Source organism: Monodelphis domestica, chromosome 2 (assembly GCF_027887165.1).
Source record: "Monodelphis domestica isolate mMonDom1 chromosome 2, mMonDom1.pri, whole genome shotgun sequence".
NCBI classification, from domain to species: Eukaryota; Metazoa; Chordata; class Mammalia; order Didelphimorphia; family Didelphidae; genus Monodelphis; species Monodelphis domestica.
Window position 1 is genome coordinate 376,250,451 of NC_077228.1, and position 19,470 is coordinate 376,269,920.

At 35.7% G+C, this 19,470-nt stretch overlaps 1 protein-coding gene across 4 annotated transcripts in view; it reads right to left on the reverse strand.

Annotated features, from left to right (window-relative positions):
* The window catches only part of CDK19 (cyclin dependent kinase 19), a 248,765-nt gene that overhangs the window by 155,358 nt on the left and 73,937 nt on the right, over nt 1–19,470 (reverse strand). For all 4 annotated transcript variants that reach the window (XM_001368694.4, XM_001368653.4, XM_056814348.1 and 1 more), the window contains one exon: nt 2,090–2,165. In XM_001368694.4, the coding sequence (XP_001368731.2) occupies nt 2,090–2,165 (76 nt within the window). The remainder of the gene's footprint in view (nt 1–2,089; nt 2,166–19,470) is intronic.

Sequence of the window (19,470 nt, forward strand, 5' to 3'; positions counted from 1 at the left end):
CATAATCATTACATGGGTGTCACTTTTGCCACATCTGGGAAGGCTATTATATCCTGAATATATGCCCAGGAAAGGGAGAATTCCCTCTGACTCTTGCTATTAGGTTCATGAATGGCCATAATGGCATTTCTAAGCAAAGAGTAACCAAACACCATTGTGGATATCCTCCATACTACTAGGTCCTGTAGATCTTCATAAAAATTCCATGGGACCAAAAAAAACAAACACAAACGCTGTTTCTTCATCAAAAGATATAGCTCCACTCTCCAGGAGAAGACTCTCATCTATACTAAGTAGCTCTATAATAGTAACACAGTTTTTCTGCTCTGGGTTACCTTCTTTTTCCATATTCCAGTGTTCTGTCTCAAATAAGAATTTTCCTCTGTCTACTCAGACACTTTTCTCTCCTTGGTTTTCCCCTTGAAGTACTTTCAATTATTTTAATAATTTATTCTCCCTGATAACATAGAAGAAAAAACATATATAATTCTCTCAGCTTTTCTTCTAATTGGAACAGTCAACTCATTGTAAAACAATGTAGAAGTTACTCCACTCTAACCGAAACATGAATATGGTAAATAAAACAGTGCCTATAACACAGTAGGCACTAAATAAATGTTTACTGATTGACTGAATGTCATCCATTACGATCCATACTTGCTATAATTCTAAGTCTCAAGCTAAAAGTCAAATTGCCTGCCCAATAATAATACCTGGTAAAAAGCCCTTATTCCTGGGCCTTTCCAGCCTACTTTTCCCACTACAACTTACCTGCAATGAAGAAATTTCTGCCAAAACCCTGAATCAAACACAAGCTATCCTCCACTACTACCTACAAACCTTTAGTTAGAGCTATTTTTCCGCCTCTTCTTTTATGTGCACTTTATGAAAGCTCAGACTTTTTCTCCTCCTCTCATCTTACCTCTTCAATCGATTGTGAAAAGATGATAAATAATGCCTCTGCTGTAAAATGTACAGAGATAAGTGTTTTGTCTCACATTGAAAACTAGTTTGCTTAGTTTTAGGAGGATGCATCTTTACAATGAGTTCATATAATGAGCAGCCATAAAAGAATTTCTAACTAGCACCTCACTCTAAAGAATCTTGTCAGAGTTATAAATGTAGCTTCTGCCACAGACTGCTACCTCCTTTTACTGATTTTGATAACCAAAAGGCAAGGCCACTGAGACCCGGTCTTTGAGCTATTATATATCAAATTTGAAGTTTATGGGGAAAATATGGGAGAGTGATTCAGCGCAAAGGGGTAATTATGAAAACTTAGCTCTGTGTTAATACCCTAATTTGAGAGAAAAACAGAGGTATGGGAAAACTTTTATCTTGACTCTTATGATACACCATTTCTCTTTCCTGACTCAACTATTACTTTGTCTACTTTTCCAGTGAGCAAAAAACAAACAAACAAACAAAAAACAAAAAAAAACCCTCCTTCTACGACGCTCATTTTCTATAAGAATTTGTCAGCATACACTTTCAAAAACTTTGGTAGTTACTGAAGAATGCATAGTAAAATTAAAAATAATATTTATAGGACATTTGAACATTAAGTTACTGAAACATTCAGAATAAAAAGTGAGTCATCAAAAAATAAATCAATTTTAACACACAAGAACACTTTTCTGTTACTAACATTTTTATTTTTCCCTACAAATATTCAAATGGTTACAAATGCTATCATTTTCCTCCTTTTTACTCCTTTTTTTAAGATTTATATTCAGTTCAATATCCCTGCAAGTTTCCCTACTTCCCTTCAAAACAGTCTCCTATAGAACAGAAAAGTGGAACTCATACAAAAATAATCATGAAATCATCACTTAGGTTTAGAATCTTATTAATAATATACACTGTGATCTTGTGAATATTTTACCCAAATGGTTTAACTACTGAATTATGCCATCAAGTTCACTACTCAAAAAGTATTGCAGCCTTTTTCACAAACATTTAATTGAAGAATCATTGAATACTTATGAAATTAACATGTATTCATAGAAAATAAGTTTCTAATAAAATATTAATAGCATCTAAAATAACTAAAATAATAAAATAAAGAACTATGTTTATATACACTTACTGCAATCTCTCTACAAGCCGACATGGATATTCCTGTGCCTTCAATTTGCTTCAATGCATATTCCTTTTCATCTTTTCTGCATATAAACAAAAAATCATCATTTTATTTTTCTACAAATTATCTTCAAGTTTAAAAATTATAAAAGCAGACACAGTAATCTCCCTAAAATGTATCAATGAAATGAAAAAGGATTCCCAATGTTAAAAGTCTTTTCAAGATCCTGCACAATGCTTCATAAATATTTTTGGCATTGGTATCTCAACTACAGAAAGGTAAATTTTCAAAAAGAAATTCATCCTGACTTGTAAAAAAAAAAACAAACCTGACACAAAATTCTGATAAAAACATTATAAGACACTAATCAGAATACTGATATAAAAATGTTGCTTTACTGAAATCATGAGGTTTAGAGAATAAACAAAAACTTAAGCAATAGAGTATCACTCCTCTCTCATAGTCAGAGGCTAGACAGCTAGGAGGCTAAGTGGATACAGTGTGAGGCCTGAAGTCAAGAGGATATAGGTCCAAATTTGATCTTGGATACATCCTAGCTATGTGACCTTGTGCAAGTCACTTTAACTCCATTTGCCTAGTCCTTACCCTTCTTTCTTAGAGCTGTTCGAAAACAGAAAGTAAGGGATTTTTTTAAAGAGTTTACAGAAGCATTCTAATGGAACAGTTCCCCAAAAAATCAAATTATTGGTAGTCATATATACAAGGTACCAGTACAAGGTGGCAGTGATGCAAGCATTCACAAGAATCAAGAGCTACAGAAAAAAATGTTCCCTCACTAATAAGTCTAAGTGTTTTTGCATGGCACAAAACACAAGGCCTAAGACTCTCAATAGATACTCTATGCTAATGTTACCAGAATTTTGTTTTATACTCAGTTATCACAGCTTATCACCTCATTAGTCAAAGTTACAATGGATCCCCCAACAAATTCTACTACATGAATAAATGAAAAATGTAGTAGAAACCCAATGGCTACAGAGAGAAATTTCAGCCTTCAGCAACAATACAAGAATAGTCACGAATAACAAATAAGGGAAATCACACACAAACAATATTACCAGGACCGACAACTATGAAAGCACTTGTCTGATGTTATGGCTTTGTAGTTCTATATGCTAAGGAAACTCCCATACTAGAGGTATTCTTATCTCAAATATTCATCCAGCCTCATTTATTTGAGTAGGTTTGAAAAATAGTACACAAGGGGCAACTGGGTGATTTGGTAGAGATCCAGGCCTAGAGACAGGAGATTCTGGGTTCAAATCTATCCTCAAGACATTTCCTAGCTGTGTGGCCCTGGGCAAGATACTTAACTCCAATTGCCAAACACTTACCACTCGTCTGCCTTGGTCTTAAGTATCAATTCCAAGAAAGAAGGTAATGGATTTAAAAAAAAAAGGAAAAAAATAGTCTGCAGCCAGCTATCCCTCATTTTTCCTTCCTATTCCTATTATTTGATACAAGAAATAAATGACTTTTTCAAAGATAAGAGCAATTTTGAAAATATTTTCATATGTGCAAATGTTTAGACCATGTCAAAATTAAAGTTACATATAATTCTTACAAGATACAATTCTTCCAAGAGTTGAAAAAAGATCCTTTTTAAAAATTATCCTATAAAAGTTAGAGGCAATAAGCTGAATTTTGGCAAAGAAAAAAATAGTACTGGGAAAATAGTGGGAACACTCAAAATATTCCATGATTAAAAGAAACCTTACTTTCAAAGTAGCATCAATAAATTCTGAACATGAGTTAACAGCTAATATACTAAAAGAATAGAGAAAAATCCAATGCCGTTCTTTCTATTTAACATGTAATCACTCAAATTCTGTTCAGATGTTCCAGAAGCTGAGAAAGAAAATAAGGAGCAGGTGACCAAATATAACTAACTCCAAATGCTTCTTTTCCCACATTATTTCATGGGTAAATGTGTAAGCGTGACTTGAATATTCTGATTTAATATTTTCAAGTCAATTCTATGGGAGCAGTGAATGTTTTTAATATGAAGTGTCTGGTACTACAAATTTAAACTTAATACATGCTAAATCAGAACACTGACAAAATTTTCATTTGTAACCACAATCATTTCAACGGAAACATTTTTAATCCGCATCTCTCCTCATATGACATACTATAAGTTCATAAAATTGCAGTTTTATTTTTATGATGTACGGAAGATACAATCTGGATGAGTAATAGTTGTTATGGTAACCATAAGATTCTTTTTTTACAACAAGTAAAAGAATAAAATTATCACATATTAATGACTTTTCAATTTGAAATCTAAACTGTCAGGGGAATTTGATAACTGAAGGAATACAACATGAAGAACAAGACTCAGATTCTATGTTCCACAATTCAAACAACATTTAAGCATCTATTAAGTACACAACATTAAACTAGGCACTAGACAAAATTAGGTACAGAATCCCAGTCCTCATAAAACGGAGGTCTAGAAAGGAAGCAGCACATACAAGTAACTGTAATGCAAAACATATAATTAGTACATGAGAAGGACTGGACCTGTGATTTTACTGGTATAGGAAATCGCCAGATGAAAAAAACTCCCTTTACAAATGCAGATCAACACTTTTTCAACTTAAATACAACTTGTATTACATACAGCATATGGGTTAAATGACTTGTTCAAGGTCAGATTCCCAATATATGTCTGAGGTAAAACTTTAAACCAGCTCTTCCTAGCTTCAAAGCCAGCTCTATAGTAACTAAATCATACAGCTAAAAGCATTAAGGAGCTTTAAAGAGGTATCGAAATGCTTCTTTATGAAGAACAACACTACCAGCTTGAAGGGAAATCAACAAGAACTTTATGGAGGAAGAATTTAAGTCCAATATTAAAAATAAACTTTAGGGGCAGCTAGGTAGAGCATAGTAGATAGAGCACCAGGCCTTATGTTCAAAGAACCTGGGTTCAAATTTGACCTCCAACATTTTCTGAATACCTACTAAGAAAAAGTAAAGGTTTAATGAAAAAGAAAAGAAGGGCAGGAATTTCAAAATGCAAAAGAAAAGCAGAATATTCAAGGGATAAGTAACAAATGGAGCCACATCAAAGCAAGAAGCACAAAATGTTCAGGGCACAGAGTTCTTTGAATGATCGGGAAGGAGCAATCAATAAAAATAGAAAAGTATTGAGGTCTACTTTTAATAAGGGACTTAAATGTCAAGCAAAGGAATCAGAATTAGACTCAGTAGGGGGAAAAGCCACAGAAAATTTTTAAGCTAACAAGTGAGATGATTATTTATGTATTGCACATAATCCTACTTCTCAGCATTTATGCTATGTTTTATTATGGAAATAAAAATCATGTACAGGGAGCTGAAAATAGTTTTATTAATTCACTGGGAAAATTAGTAAGGTACAAATATATATATAATAACAGGTGAACAAAAAGGGGAAAAGTGATGTCAGAAAGACTAGTCCAACTACTGCTATGTTTATAGTGGATAAAAACAGGGGCCTGTGTCTGGATGGGAGAAAACAGAAAGGCCCTTTTCGTACCCAAAATGAGGAAGTAACAGGAATATAATGAGCTTCCCATAAAAAAAAAAATCCTCCAAATTAATCAAGAAAACTTAACAAGCAAATCCTGATTAACAATTCCAAGAAAAGGGGGACGGAGTCAAGATGGCAGCGAAGAGGCAGCGAAAGTTAAGACCTCTGAAAACCCTTCCTTACCGATAACAAATTAAATGCTCTTAGGGGACTGAAAATCAAACCTAACAACAAGACAGAGCCAAAAAACCCTCCTGCAGTACTCAACTAAATAGGTACAACCCCCAAAGCTGAAATTCAAGAACAATCAGGTTTAAGGGGAAGGAACAAGGAAGGTCCCAGGACCCCTCCCCCACTTAGAGCACTAAACCTCCAGCCATAGATGGAACCTCAGGGCGGGCAAGGGTGCTGGTCTGGGGGAGTACTCTGCGGGCAAAGCTGTGCCAGGCTCAGACCTTTGAACACAGGCTGTGGGAAAGCAGTTAGAGAAGAAGCTCAGAGCTCAGAGCAGGCAGCCTAGTTGCAGCAGCAGAGACACTCCATACTGCTCCCTACCTTCCGGACATTTTGGCCTCAGGGCACATCCAGCCCAACCCAGCTGGACAAAAACCCATCAAAGCCTTCAGAGGGCAGGGAAGCTCAAGCTTCAACGCCACTCCCACACACACTGCACTGAGACATTTACTAACAAAGCTCCAAGGGTGAAGGCTGACATGAAAGCCCAAAACCACAAAAAAATAAGAGGATCAAAAGCACAGGCAACTGCAAGGAATAAAGGAGTAAATATCAGCAAACAACAGAAAAAGAAAAGAGAAATTACAATCAACATTCTATACAGGCAATGAACAAAAAAAGCAAATGGAATAAAGAAGGATGAGGGAACACAAAGCAAAAAAAAAAAAAAACCAGAAAGCCCAGCGAATTGGATCAGTCTTTGGAAGAACTAAAAATATAATTCAAAACACAATTAAGAGAGCCTGAAGATGATGACTGGGAAAAGAACTTAAATAGCAAGATAAGTCATCTGGAAACAGAAAACAGTGTTTGGAAAGCCAAAATTAATCAGATTGAAAATGAGGTAAACGAGATAAAAGATGAGGCAAAGAAGACGAAATATGTGGCAAAGAAAATAAAAGATGAAGCAGAAGATAAAAGATGACCTCCAAAGAAACTCAGACCAGAAAGAGAAAGATGACAAAAAAGCAAGGAAATAAATCTAGTCATGATAATCCAGAATACAACAAGTAGAAGCAAGAGACTTCACAAGGCAGCAGGACACTATAAAAAAAAAAATCATGAGAATGAAAAAATTGAGGAAAATATGAAGCACTTCATTCACAAAACAGAAGATTTAGAAAATCTATTCAGGAGAGACAACCTAAAAAGCATTGCTCTATCAGAAGACCATGACAAAAGAAAAAGCCTGGACATAATACTATAGGAAATTATCCAAGAAAACTGCCCCGATATTCTAGAACAAGAGGGAAAAGTGGAGATTGAAAGAATCCACAGATCACCTAGTGTACTTAATCCCCAATTGACAACACCCAGAAATGTTATAGCCAAATCGAAAAACTAGCAGTCCAAGGAAAAATATTACAAGCCTCTAAGAAGAAGCCATTCAGGTAGCATGGAACCACAGATAGGATAACATAGGATCTGGCTGCATCTACACTAAAGGACCAAAAGCCATTGAATATGATATTCCGGAAAACAAGGGAACTATGTATACAACCAAGAATCAATTACCCGGCAAAACTGACTACATTCTTATGGGGGAAGGATGGAAATTTAACAAAATAGAAGAATTCCAAGGATTTGTAAAGAAAAGACCAGACCAGAATAGAAAATCTGATGCCCTAGCACAGAATTCAAGAGAATCATCAAAAGGTAATTAAGAAAGAGGTAAAAAAGAAAAATGAAAAGGAGAAAAAAAAACACCTTTTTTTAAGAGACCCAAAATATTAAATTCATATGTGTTCCTTTAAGAAAAGGTATCTCTTAAAAAAATGTTATTAACATGAATGGCAGCTAGAAGAATTACACTTAGAGGGAACAGTGACAAAAAATATAGGAAAAACTGTCAAGAAATAAATATGATATAGATATATGTATGCATAAATTCACATAGAGGTATATAAAAATACATATATATACAAACACACAACTAGAGCTAAAAAAGGTTAATACTAAAAGAAATGGGAAAAGAAACAAAAGGGGGTAAGTTTATATTTCACAAAGAAGCTCATGGCAGGGGGGGAGAAAACATCAATATACTGGAATGGAAAGAGTTGGAGATAAGAAATACTTAATTCTCATGTGCAATGAAATTGACTCAAAGAGGGAAGAACAACCAAATGCATTAGGGCAGAGAATTTACTTGCACCCTATAGGGAAGTAGAAGTGTAACAAACAGACAGGTGGGGAGGGAAGCAGTTCGAGGGAGGGAGGGGGTAAGTATAAAAAGACTGTGAAGAAAATAAGAAGTAAAAAGGAAGGGAAGGGGTTAGAAAGGGAAGTAAAATAAGGGTGGGAATTATGGGGACTATTTAAAACAAAATATTGGTGGAGAAGGAAATAGTAAAAGAAGAAAAAACAGAACTAGGAGTGGAAATCAAAATGCAGGGAAATACACAGCTGGTAAACATAACTCTGAATATGAATAAAACGAATTCACCCATAAAATGCAAGCGACTATCAGAGTGTATTAAAAACCAAAACTCTACCAAATGCTGTCTAGAAGAAACACACATGAGGAAGGTTGTAAAGATTAAAATTTAGGAATATGGGGAGACTGAGGCAGGTAGAAATTAGTTTCTCTCTGTAAGGAGTAATATTTTTTTAGAGGTTTATTAAAGGTTAAAGATTAAAGGAAATACAGAATAAGAAAAAACACGTGCCTAGGCCAAAGGCCTAGGCCAGATAACCTCACATCACAGAAGACATGCATCTGCTCCAAAACGGAAGTTCAAAAGAGGGCCCAAAAACCATTGCCACCAGCTTAAATCTTTCCTCGATCTCGGCCCACCTAAGAATTCCCGTGAGTTTACAAAGCATTTTGGGGAAGTGGGGCAAAGGCTTGTGGGGATTGTAGTCCTGTATTCGAGTCTATTTTTTACATTACCTCAGGTGATCGTTGTTGGGGAGCAAAGTTTCCCCAAAAAGGATAATGAGAACATAATCAACTTAAACATTACAATAATTTGAGGATAAGAAAAAGAAAAAAAATTAAATTAAACCAATAATTGCTGAAATGCATTGACAAAAGGCCACTTAGGGGCAGTCCCCTTTGGCATAAAAGTATACATACAAATAAATGTTCAATCAACCACACCCAAAGTTCAATTTTGTTCAACTTGTGGTCTGGAGGCATCTTCATGGTGGTTTCTCCAACAGTTCAGTTCTGGATTCAGAGAGGTAGCATCTTCTTTACCTAAAATTCTTCTCAAAAGGAATTTAAACTTTGCAATTTAAATAATAATATTTTTTACATTCCCCCCGTTAAGAGGGTGATTGACAAATACAGGATCACTTAGGGATGCATGGCTGAGGTATGAGGTATATGAATCAATTGGCAAGAGAAATTAAAAGACATCAGAAAAATCTAAATAAAAAAAGAAATTTCTGGATGAAAATATAGACTATCAAAGTCTTATGTGTAAAAATTCTAAGTAAAAGAAAAATAAATCTATCACAGGTTCTTGAATCAGGGCCCAATCAAAATGATCTAAGCAATGATGCATTTACCCAGTCAATAGCCAGGACTACAGAAAGGTACCACACTATGAGAGGCAGAAAAGAAAGGGACCAGATCATAGAAGCCAAGTAGGAGCCAAGTTTGGGGATACTCGTCTGTGAGTGTCTTCAGAGTGAGTGTGGACACAAGGAAAGCCTATGTCTAGCAATGATAAACATAGTAACCTTGAGTCTTCACACTAGGTTCAAGACCTTTGTATTGGCCTAGACGTGCATCAATCCATCCTGGATTGGCTTTTCTTTGGCTCTGTGCAATGGCTCTTGTGTGTATATCTTCTCCTGGAATCAGACAGAATCATTAAGCAAAGTCCCATAATTTATTTAAATAATTAGTGGCATCGTTTTTATAGTCACAAGCTTTTTAGGGAACGCATTAGCAAATGTATTTCAAACTTGTAGCACTGAAAAGTCAAAAAGTTAAAGAAAATCTTAATGCTGGTGACATGTGCTTTAAATATAAAAAGGAGAGAAAAAAATAATTAAAAAATTGAAAAAGTATATTGAACATGAAAGAAAAATATAATAATAAAAGAGCTTTAAAAAATTCAAAAATATAGCTTATAATCATTGAAACTCTGTCACCTAAGAAAATATAGAATAAAAGGCTTTCTCACCAAAATGAGATCCATTTCCTCCTAATATCTGGCCATGCTCACTGTGAGTAGAAGGCAAATGAATTGAACAAGGTTAACAATTTTTTCATTTTTAAAAATACAGTAGTACAAATATGTAGTTACCAAAACCCCCCAAATTCTCAATAGCCCAATTAATTACAATAGCAAACAAACACTTTCATATTTCACATAAGTTGCTGTATGACATTTTTAAAACCTATGAATTCATGGACATTTGTCACAATTTTTACAAACATAGCAATCTCTCAACCTTGGTATTTAAACATATTTTTTTAAACAAAATAAAACTCATCTTGGGTTAAGAACATAATCAAGAAATCTAGATATCATTCTAGTGCAAGTAAAGTAGTGAGCTGAAGAGTATAAATAAAGGGGTGCTCCTTTGGAGGCTGTTAGGGATACAAATGCCCTGAGATTAACTGCCCAACTTCCATTCACATGTGGGAAGGTTGGGGTTTATAAAATGTATTTCACTTCAGCTACTATTGGCCTTACCTAGTGGTAGGGCCAGACAAAAATAACCAGAGATTGTTAAAAAAAAAAATTCCAAAAATCATATTTAAAAAATCCTTAAAATCATTGAGATATTTAGCACATTAAATTTTCCAAGGTTGTTATAGCAATTGTAACCAGTTCTGCAGTCCATCTATGTGATAATTTCCAAAGTCAAAATATAAAGGCTGTTTTTTTTTTCATATGGGCTGAATTACAATAATTTTGTTCAGCACAGTTATAGGGGGAAAACAACAGAATTTTAAAACTCAGTACATTCAAAATAAATTCAATCAACCTTCAGTGTAAGAGAATATTGAATCCAGTAATATATGAACTTAAAATCACAAAGTAAAACCATAACAAAACATGCAATAGAATACAGGGATTTTTATAAACCATTGGAGTCTGAAATGCCTCAAAATATAACCTTTAGTCTCTTCAAAGTTCCTTGGGGGTTTATCCATTTAAATGTCTATTGTCCGAAGGCAGAGTGGTAAGGGCTAGGCAATGGGGTTTAAGGGGTCTGCTCAGGGCCCCATAGCTGGGAAGTATCTGAGGCCAGATTTTAACCCAGGACCGCATGTCTGTAGGCCTGGCTATCAGTTCGCCGAGCCACCCATTTGCCTCTCCAAAGTTGAATCTTTGGAATGAATCTTTCTTCTGGCACGCAGGTGAAATCAATGAAATTACCAGAAGAGTCAAAAGGTATCCTTTTAAACAGCCCATTGCTATTAAGTTTCTGTTTGAAAAATCTGTTTCTTCTCCTCTCCCTTTTCTCTCTCCCCTGCTCTGATCACTCCTCCTGCTCCAGTCCATGTGGAGCCCAGGCCGCCCACGTGGAGTCAATACCCCATCCACTTGGAGGCTTAGCCTAAGGGAAAATTGCCCATTCTCCTTTCCCTCTCATCTCTCCCCTCCGCTCACGTGGCCAATACTGTTACCAGCTGGTCGCAATGAGTCCTCAGCAATCTGCTCCAAGGATCTGGGTGATGAGCCGTCTGGGTACGAGGCCAGATGGGTGAGGCCTGGGTGGGTCAGGCCGGGAGCCGGAGCGCAGATTGGGGACTAGACCAGGAGCAGAACCAGGAGCCTGAGAAGGCCTCAGGCAGGAGCTGATCAAGATGGTTTTCTAAAGAGCATCTTGGAAAACCTTGGCTTTAAAAAAATCAGTATCTAGGCTAAAAAATTCAAGAAGTTCTCATCCAATCTAGTGGTCGCCATATCACAGAAGAGATGCATCTGCTCCAAAATGGAAGTCCAAAAGAGGGCCCAAAACTCCTTCCTCAATCTCGGCCCATCTCAGAATTCCCGTGAGATTACAAAGTATTTTGGGGAAGTGGAGCAAAGGCTTGTGGGGATTGTAGTCCTGTATTCAAGTCTATTTTTTACAAGATAAACTCACATAAGGTAAAAGTCAGTAGATGGAACCAAATCTATTGGGCATCAACTGATAAAAAGGCAGGAGTCACAGTCATGATATCAGATATAGCAAAAGTAAAAATAGATCTAGTTAAAAGAGATAGGTGACTGCCGGGTAAACATGGAGGTAGTCTAGATGCAGGACACTACCTCTCCTCAGCAACTACCAATATAGACTACCTTAAGAGACAAAAAACCCAAATTTATATGAACAAAGGGGCTCTACAGTAGGACTAAGCATTGAAGGTATGTGGTATCTGGGCACTGTCAGACTATAAGGGAGTGAAAAAGCTCCCACCAAAATCCGAGCTGATCAACCCTCCCCAACCCCATCTATAGAGCCAGATTCAGAGTGAGCACCCACCAGAATCAGTGAATAAGCTAGAGGCACCTCTAGAGTGAGTGAGGGGCATATCTAGGTCCTGGGCAGCTAACTAAGACCACCAAAGACCTACCCCTGAGAGCAGCTACACCTGAAAAGCCAGCAGGCTGAGGAGCACAGACCATGGGAGCTCCCAGGAAGATAGCACAGAGAAGGACAGCAATCAGGAGAAGAGGTGGAGATTCGAGAGCTGGCCTCAGGCAAAATACTTGCTCCTTAATTCCATACACAGAGCCTGCCCATCTCATTCAGGTTTCTGACTAAAAATGAAAGGAAAAACCTCCATAGTGATGGCAAATAACACCCAGGAACAACAATCTCCCTCCAGCTAGAAAAACAAGAAGGGACTGACCCTGGAAAATTTTTACAGAGGAAAAGCTCAGGCTATAGAAGAAATAGGAGAGGAAATTCAAGTAAATGCACCAAAATCTTCCCAAAAAAATGGAAATTGTTCACAAGCTCTTGAAGAATTTAAATTAGAGCTCATGAGAAAAATGGAAGCCTTCTGGCAAGAAAGGTGGGAAATAATCGTTCAAAGAGAAAATAACAGTTTAAAGGACAACAACTCCCAATTGGAGAAACACCTGGAAGCCACGAAAAGCAAGATAGGCAATACTGAAAAAGAAAACCAGTCCTTAAAGACCAGAATTAGGCGATTGGAAGCCAATGATCTTGCAAAACAGCAAGAATTAATGAAGCAAAGTCAAGAGACTGACAAAATAGGATAAAACATAAACTATCTCACTGAAAAGATGATGGATCACGAAAACAGAGCACGAAGAGAAAATGTGAAAATCACTGGTCTACCTGAAAAGCCATAAATAAACAGAAATATTGACATCATACTACAAGAAACTATCCAAGAAAACTGCCCTGATGTTCTTGAACAAGGGGGCAAAATAGACATTGAAAGAGTTCATAGAACACCCTCTACACTAAATCCTCAAAAGACAATTCCCAGGAATGTAACTGCCAGATTCAAGAGCTTCCAAGCTAAGGAGAAATTTTTACAACAAGCCAGAAAGAAACAATTCAGATATCAAGGAGCACCAATCTGGATTACACAAGATCTGGCAGCTTCCACACTAAAGGACCTCAAGGCCTGGAACATGATATTCAGAAAGGCAAGAGAATTGGGTCTTCAACTAAGGATCACCTATCCATCAAAACTGACTATATACTTCCAGGGGAAAGTATGGGCATTCAACAAAATAAAAGATTTTCAAGTATTTGTAAAGAAAAAACCAGAACTAAGTGGAAAGTTTGATATCCAAATACAAAGATCAAGAGAAACATGAAAAGTTAAAGAAGAAAGAGAGGGAAGGGGGAGGGGGAAATCTTTTTTATTCAAACTTTCTTCTTTAAGGGCTTCAATAAGATCAAATTATTTATATTAGTATATGGGGAAAATGTTATTAGTAATTCTCAAGCAATATATTCACTATTATAGTAAATGGAGGAATCATTCACAAGAAGAGATTGGGGTAATAATTGCTTTAAGATGATATAAAAAAAAAGAAAAAGAGATGGGGGAATCAAAGATGGCACCAAGAGATACTTGAAGAAATAAAATAAATAGGATAATCTTCATCACACAAAGATACACATGGGAAGGGGAGGGGGAGAATACTCTTATGAGAAGCAGAAGAAGAGAGTGCTAATTACTTAAACATTATTCTCAGTGAATTCAATTCTGAGAGAGACCATTTAGATCCATTGGGATATTGAATTCTATCTTAATCTACAGGGAAAGTGAGAAGGGAAAACTAAGGGGGGGGGGGGGGGGGAAGGGAGTACAAAAAGGGAGGAAACCTAACAGACCCTAAAAAAATAAGAAGGGAACAAAATGGGAGGGCCAAGAAAGGGAAGCATATTAAAGGAGTGGATTAGGGGGATTGATTAAAAGCAAACGACTGGTTGAAAAGAATATAGCAAAATAGGAAAGGACAGAACTAGGAGAGGATATCAAAATGCTGAGGAATACACAAGTGACAATCATAACTTTGAACGTGAAAGGGATGACCTCACCCATAAAACAAAAACAAATAGGAGTGGATTAAAATCCAAAATCCTACCATATGTTGTCTATAAGAAAAACACCTGTGGCAAGGAGACAATCACAAGATTAGAATTAAAGGTAGGAGAAAAACCTATTGGGCCTCAACTGATAGAAAGAAGGCTGGAGTTGCAATCATGATATCTGACAAAGGCAAAGTAAAAATATCTCTGATTAAAAGGGATAGGGAAGGTTAATACATCCTGATAAATGGGAGTATAGACAATGAGGAAATATCTGGAATCAACATGTATGCACCAAACAGTATAGCATCCAAATTTCTAAAAGAGAAACTAGTGGAATTGAAGGAGGAAATAGATAGAAAACTATACTATAGTGGGAGACCTAAACCTACCACTATCAAATTTAGATGAATAAAATCAAAAAATAAATAAGAAAAAGGTAAGAGATGTGAATGAAATCTTTAAAAAATTAGAGTTAATAGATATATGGAGAAAAATAAATTGGGACAAAAAGGAATACAACTTCTTTTCGGCAGGACATGGTACATTCTCAAAGATTGACCATGTACTAGGTCATAAAAACATGGCAAAAGAATACAGAAAATCAGAAATAATAAATGCAACATTTTCAGATCATAACGCAATAAAAATAATGATCAGTAAGGGTACATAGAGAGCCAAATCAAAAATTAGAAATTAAGCAATATGACTTTCCAAAATAGGTTATTTTAGAGAACAATTAAAGAAACAATAATTAAAGAAAATGGCAGTGATGAGACATACTTTCCAAATCTATGGCATGCAGCCAAAGCAGTACTCAGGGGAAAATTTATATGCTTGAGTACATATATTAACAAATTAGAGAGGTCAGAGGTCAATAAATTGGACATACAAATCAAAAACCTCGAAAGCAAATAAATTAAAAATCCCCAGAAGAAAACTAAATTAGAGATCCTAAAAATTAAGGGAGAAAGTAATAAAATCAAAAGTAAAAGAAAAAGAAATATTAAACTAATAAATAAGACTAGAACCTGGTATTTTGAAAAAAACAAAATAGACAAAGTCAATCTAATTAAAAAAAGGAATGAAGAAAACCAAATTAACAGTATCATGGATGAAAAGGGAGACTTCACCCTCCAATGAAGTGAAAATTAAAGCAATCATTAAAAACTTTTGCCCAATTACATGGCAATAAATATGCCAATCTAGGTGATATGGATGAATATTTACAAAAATATAAATTGCCTAGATTAACAGAAATAGAATTCATAAATAATCCCATATCAGAAAAAGAAATCGAACAAGCCATCAAAGAATTCCCTATGAAAAAATCCCCAGGGCCTGAGGGATTCACAAGTGAATTCTATCAAACATTCAAAGAACAGCTAATCCCAACACTATACAAAGTATTTAACATAATAAGCAAAGAAAGAGTTGTACCAAATTCCTTTCATGACACAAATATGGTACTGATTCCAAAACCAGGCAGGTCAAAAACAGAGAAAGAAAACTACTGACCAATCTCCTTAATGAACAGATGCAAAAATCTTAAATAGGATACTATCAAAAAGACTCCAGCAAGTCATCATGAGGGTTATTCACTGTGATCAGGTGGGACTTATACCAGGAATGCAAGGATGGCTCAATATTAGGAAAATCATTGTGAAATTTAGATTACTCTACCCTACTTAGATCTTACTTTATGGAAAAGATGAAAGTGTAATATCCTGATTGAACAATGAAGGTATTTAGTTTTTACTTTATAGCGAAGCTAGAACTTTAAGCTAAGTCTATTTTAAGATCTTAATACAAAAAGGTGTTAGGTAACTATAAAGAGTAAATTAATCACAGAAACGTTAAGTAACCTAAAAAAAAAAAGGTGAACCTAAAGAAGTGTAAAGTAACTAAAAAGATATAATCTACTCAAAGAAGATGAGAACTGAAGAATGGGTAGTCCTGGAAAAAAGCCTCTGATATGATTGGTAGACGTGAAAATTTAGAGAAGGGACATAATAGTAAAAGGTCTACATATTTCACATCACTTCCTCTCTCCGGTACCTTTGGCAGGGGAGAGGTGGCTGGTGGCAGTGTGCTGGGCCTTTCAGCATCTTGGCATGGTTCGGTGGTAAGTTTCTGGCTTAGTTTCCCTCCTTTACTTTCAATACTTTATCCTCTTAGAAGCTTTTAATCTTCTTCAAAGACCTAGTGACGGAGATCTTGAACTCCCCTCTGACACAGGACAGGCGGGAGAAATCCTATACTCTCTTCCCTCTTTCTCCTTAAAGGAGAAATCCTATACCCTCTTCCCACTTTCTCCTTAAATCCTTCCCATTATATTAATTTTTAAAAATTCAATAAATTTCCAGACTGATTTGGGTTTTTTATTTGGGGATTTTTCCCTAACCAATTAATTTAATTTTAAATCACAACCCTTAAATTATCTTTAAACCATCCCCATAATTGACGATATCAACAAGCAAACCAACAAAAATCACGTGATTATCTCAATAGATGCAGAAAAAGCCTTTGACAAAATACAACACCCATTCCTATTGAAAACACTAGAAAGTATAGGAATAGAAGGGCCTTTCCTAAAAATAATAAAAAGTATTTATAAAAAACGATCAGCCAACATCATCTACAATGTGGATAAACTAGATGCATTCCCAATAAGCTCAGGAGTGAAACAAGGATGCCCATTATCACCTCTACTATTTGACATTGTACTAGAAACACTAGCAGTAGCAATTAGAGAAGAAAAAGAAATTGAAGGCATTAAAATAGGCAAAGAGGAGACCAAGCTATCACTCTTTGTGGATGATATGATGGTCTACTTAAAGAATCCTAGAGAATCAACTAAAAATCTAGTGGAAATAAATTAAACAAGTTTAGCAAAGTTGCAGGATACAAAATAAACCCACATAAGTCATCAGCATTTCTATGTCTCCAACACATCTCAGCAGCAAAAATTAGAAAGAGAAATTCCATTTAAAATCACCCTAGACAATATAAAATACTTAGGAATCTATCTGTTGAGACAAACACAGGAATTATATGAACACAACTACAAAACACTTTCCACACAATTAAAACTAGATCTAAAAAATTGGAAAAACATTAACTGCTCATGAGTAGGATGAGCTAACATAATAAAAAAGACCATCCTACCCAAACTAATTTACTTATTTAGTGCCTTACCCATTGAACTACCAAAAAACTTTTTTACTGAATTAGAAAAAACCATAACAAAGTTCATTTGGAAGAACAAAAGATCAAGGATATCCAGGGAAATCATGAAAAAAATGCAAAGGAAGGTGGCCTTGCAGTACCAGATCTCAAACTATACCATAAAGCAGTGGTAATCAAAACAATATAGTACTGGCTAAGAGACAGAAAGGAGGACCAGTGGAAAATACTTGGGATAAGTGACCTCAGCAAGACAGTCTATGACAAGCCCAAAGATCCCACCTTTTGGGACAAAAACCCACTATTTGATAAAAACTGCTGGGAAAATTGGAAGACAGTGTGGGAGAGATTAGATTTGGATCAAGACCTCACACCCTACACCAAGTTAAACTCAGAATAGGTGAAAGAGTTGAGCATAAAGAAGGAAACTATAAGTATGTTATGTGAACACAGAATAGTATACACTTTAGACCTAAGGGGAAGGAAAGATTTTAAAAACAAGCAAGACTTAGAAAAAGTCAAAAAATGTAAAATAAATAATTTTGATTACATCAAATTAAAAAGTTTTTATATAAACAAAACCAGTGTAACCAAAATTAGAAGGGAATTTAAAAATTGGGAAACAATCTCCATAACAAAAACCTCTAACAGTGGGCAGCTGGGTGGCTGAGTGGATTGAGAGCCAGGGCTAGAGACAGGCAGTCCTGGGTTCAAATATGGCCTCAGACACTTCCCAGCTGTGTGATCCTGGGCTTAACTTAACACTTAACCCCCATTGCCTAGCCCTTACCACTTTTCTGTATTGGAGCTAATACACAGTATTAATTAGTATTAATACACAGTATTAGGAAGGTAAGGGTTTAGAAAAAACAAACAAACAAAAAAAAACTCTGACTATTACTCAAATATATGAAGAGCTAAATCAATTGTATAAAAAAAAAAATCAAGCCATCCTCCAATTGATAAATGGGCAAGGGACATTAATAGACAATTTTCAGTCAGAGAAATCAAAACTAATAATAAGCATATGAAAAAGTGTTCTAAATCTCTTGTGATCAGAGATGCAAATCATAACAACTCTGAGGTACCACTTCACACCTAGCAGATTGGCTAACATGACAGCAAAGAAAGTAATCAATGTTGGAAGAGATGTGGAAAAGTTGGAATATTAATGCATTGCTGGTAGAGTTGTGAATTAATCCAACCATTCTGGAGGGCAATTTGGAACTATGCCCAAAGGGCACTAAAAGACTGTCTGCCCTTTGATCCAGCCATAGCACTGCTTGGTTTGTACCCCAAAGAGATAATAAGGAAAAATATTTGTACAAGAATATTCATAGCTGCACTCTTTTTGGAGTCAAAAAAATTGGAAAATGAGGGGATGCCCTTCGATTGGAGAATGGCTGAACAAATTGTGGTATATGTTGGTGATGGAATACTATTGTGTTCAAAGTAATAATAAACTGGAGAAATTCTATGGAAATTGGAATCACCTCCAGAAATTGATGCAGAGCAAAAGGAGCAGAACCAGAAAAACATTGTACACAGAGACTGATACACTGTGGCACAACCAAATGTAATGGACTTCTCCATTAGTGGCAACATAGTGATCCTGAACAACTTGGAGGGATCTATGAGAAAACACACTATCCACATCCAGAGGAAAAACTGTGGGAATAGAAACATAGAAGAAATACAACTGCTTGAATACATGGGTCAAGGGGATATGGTTTGGGATGTAGACTCTAAATGAACATTCCAATGCAAACACCAACAGCATGGAAATAGGTTTTGATCAAGGACACATGTAATACACAGTGAAATTGTGTGTCAGGGTTGGGTTAGGGGAGAGAGGGAAATAATATAATTCTTGTAACCGAGGAATAATGTTATAAATTGACTAAATGAATTAATTTAAATTAATAATAATAATAAAGGTGTGAATCTTAAAATTTCT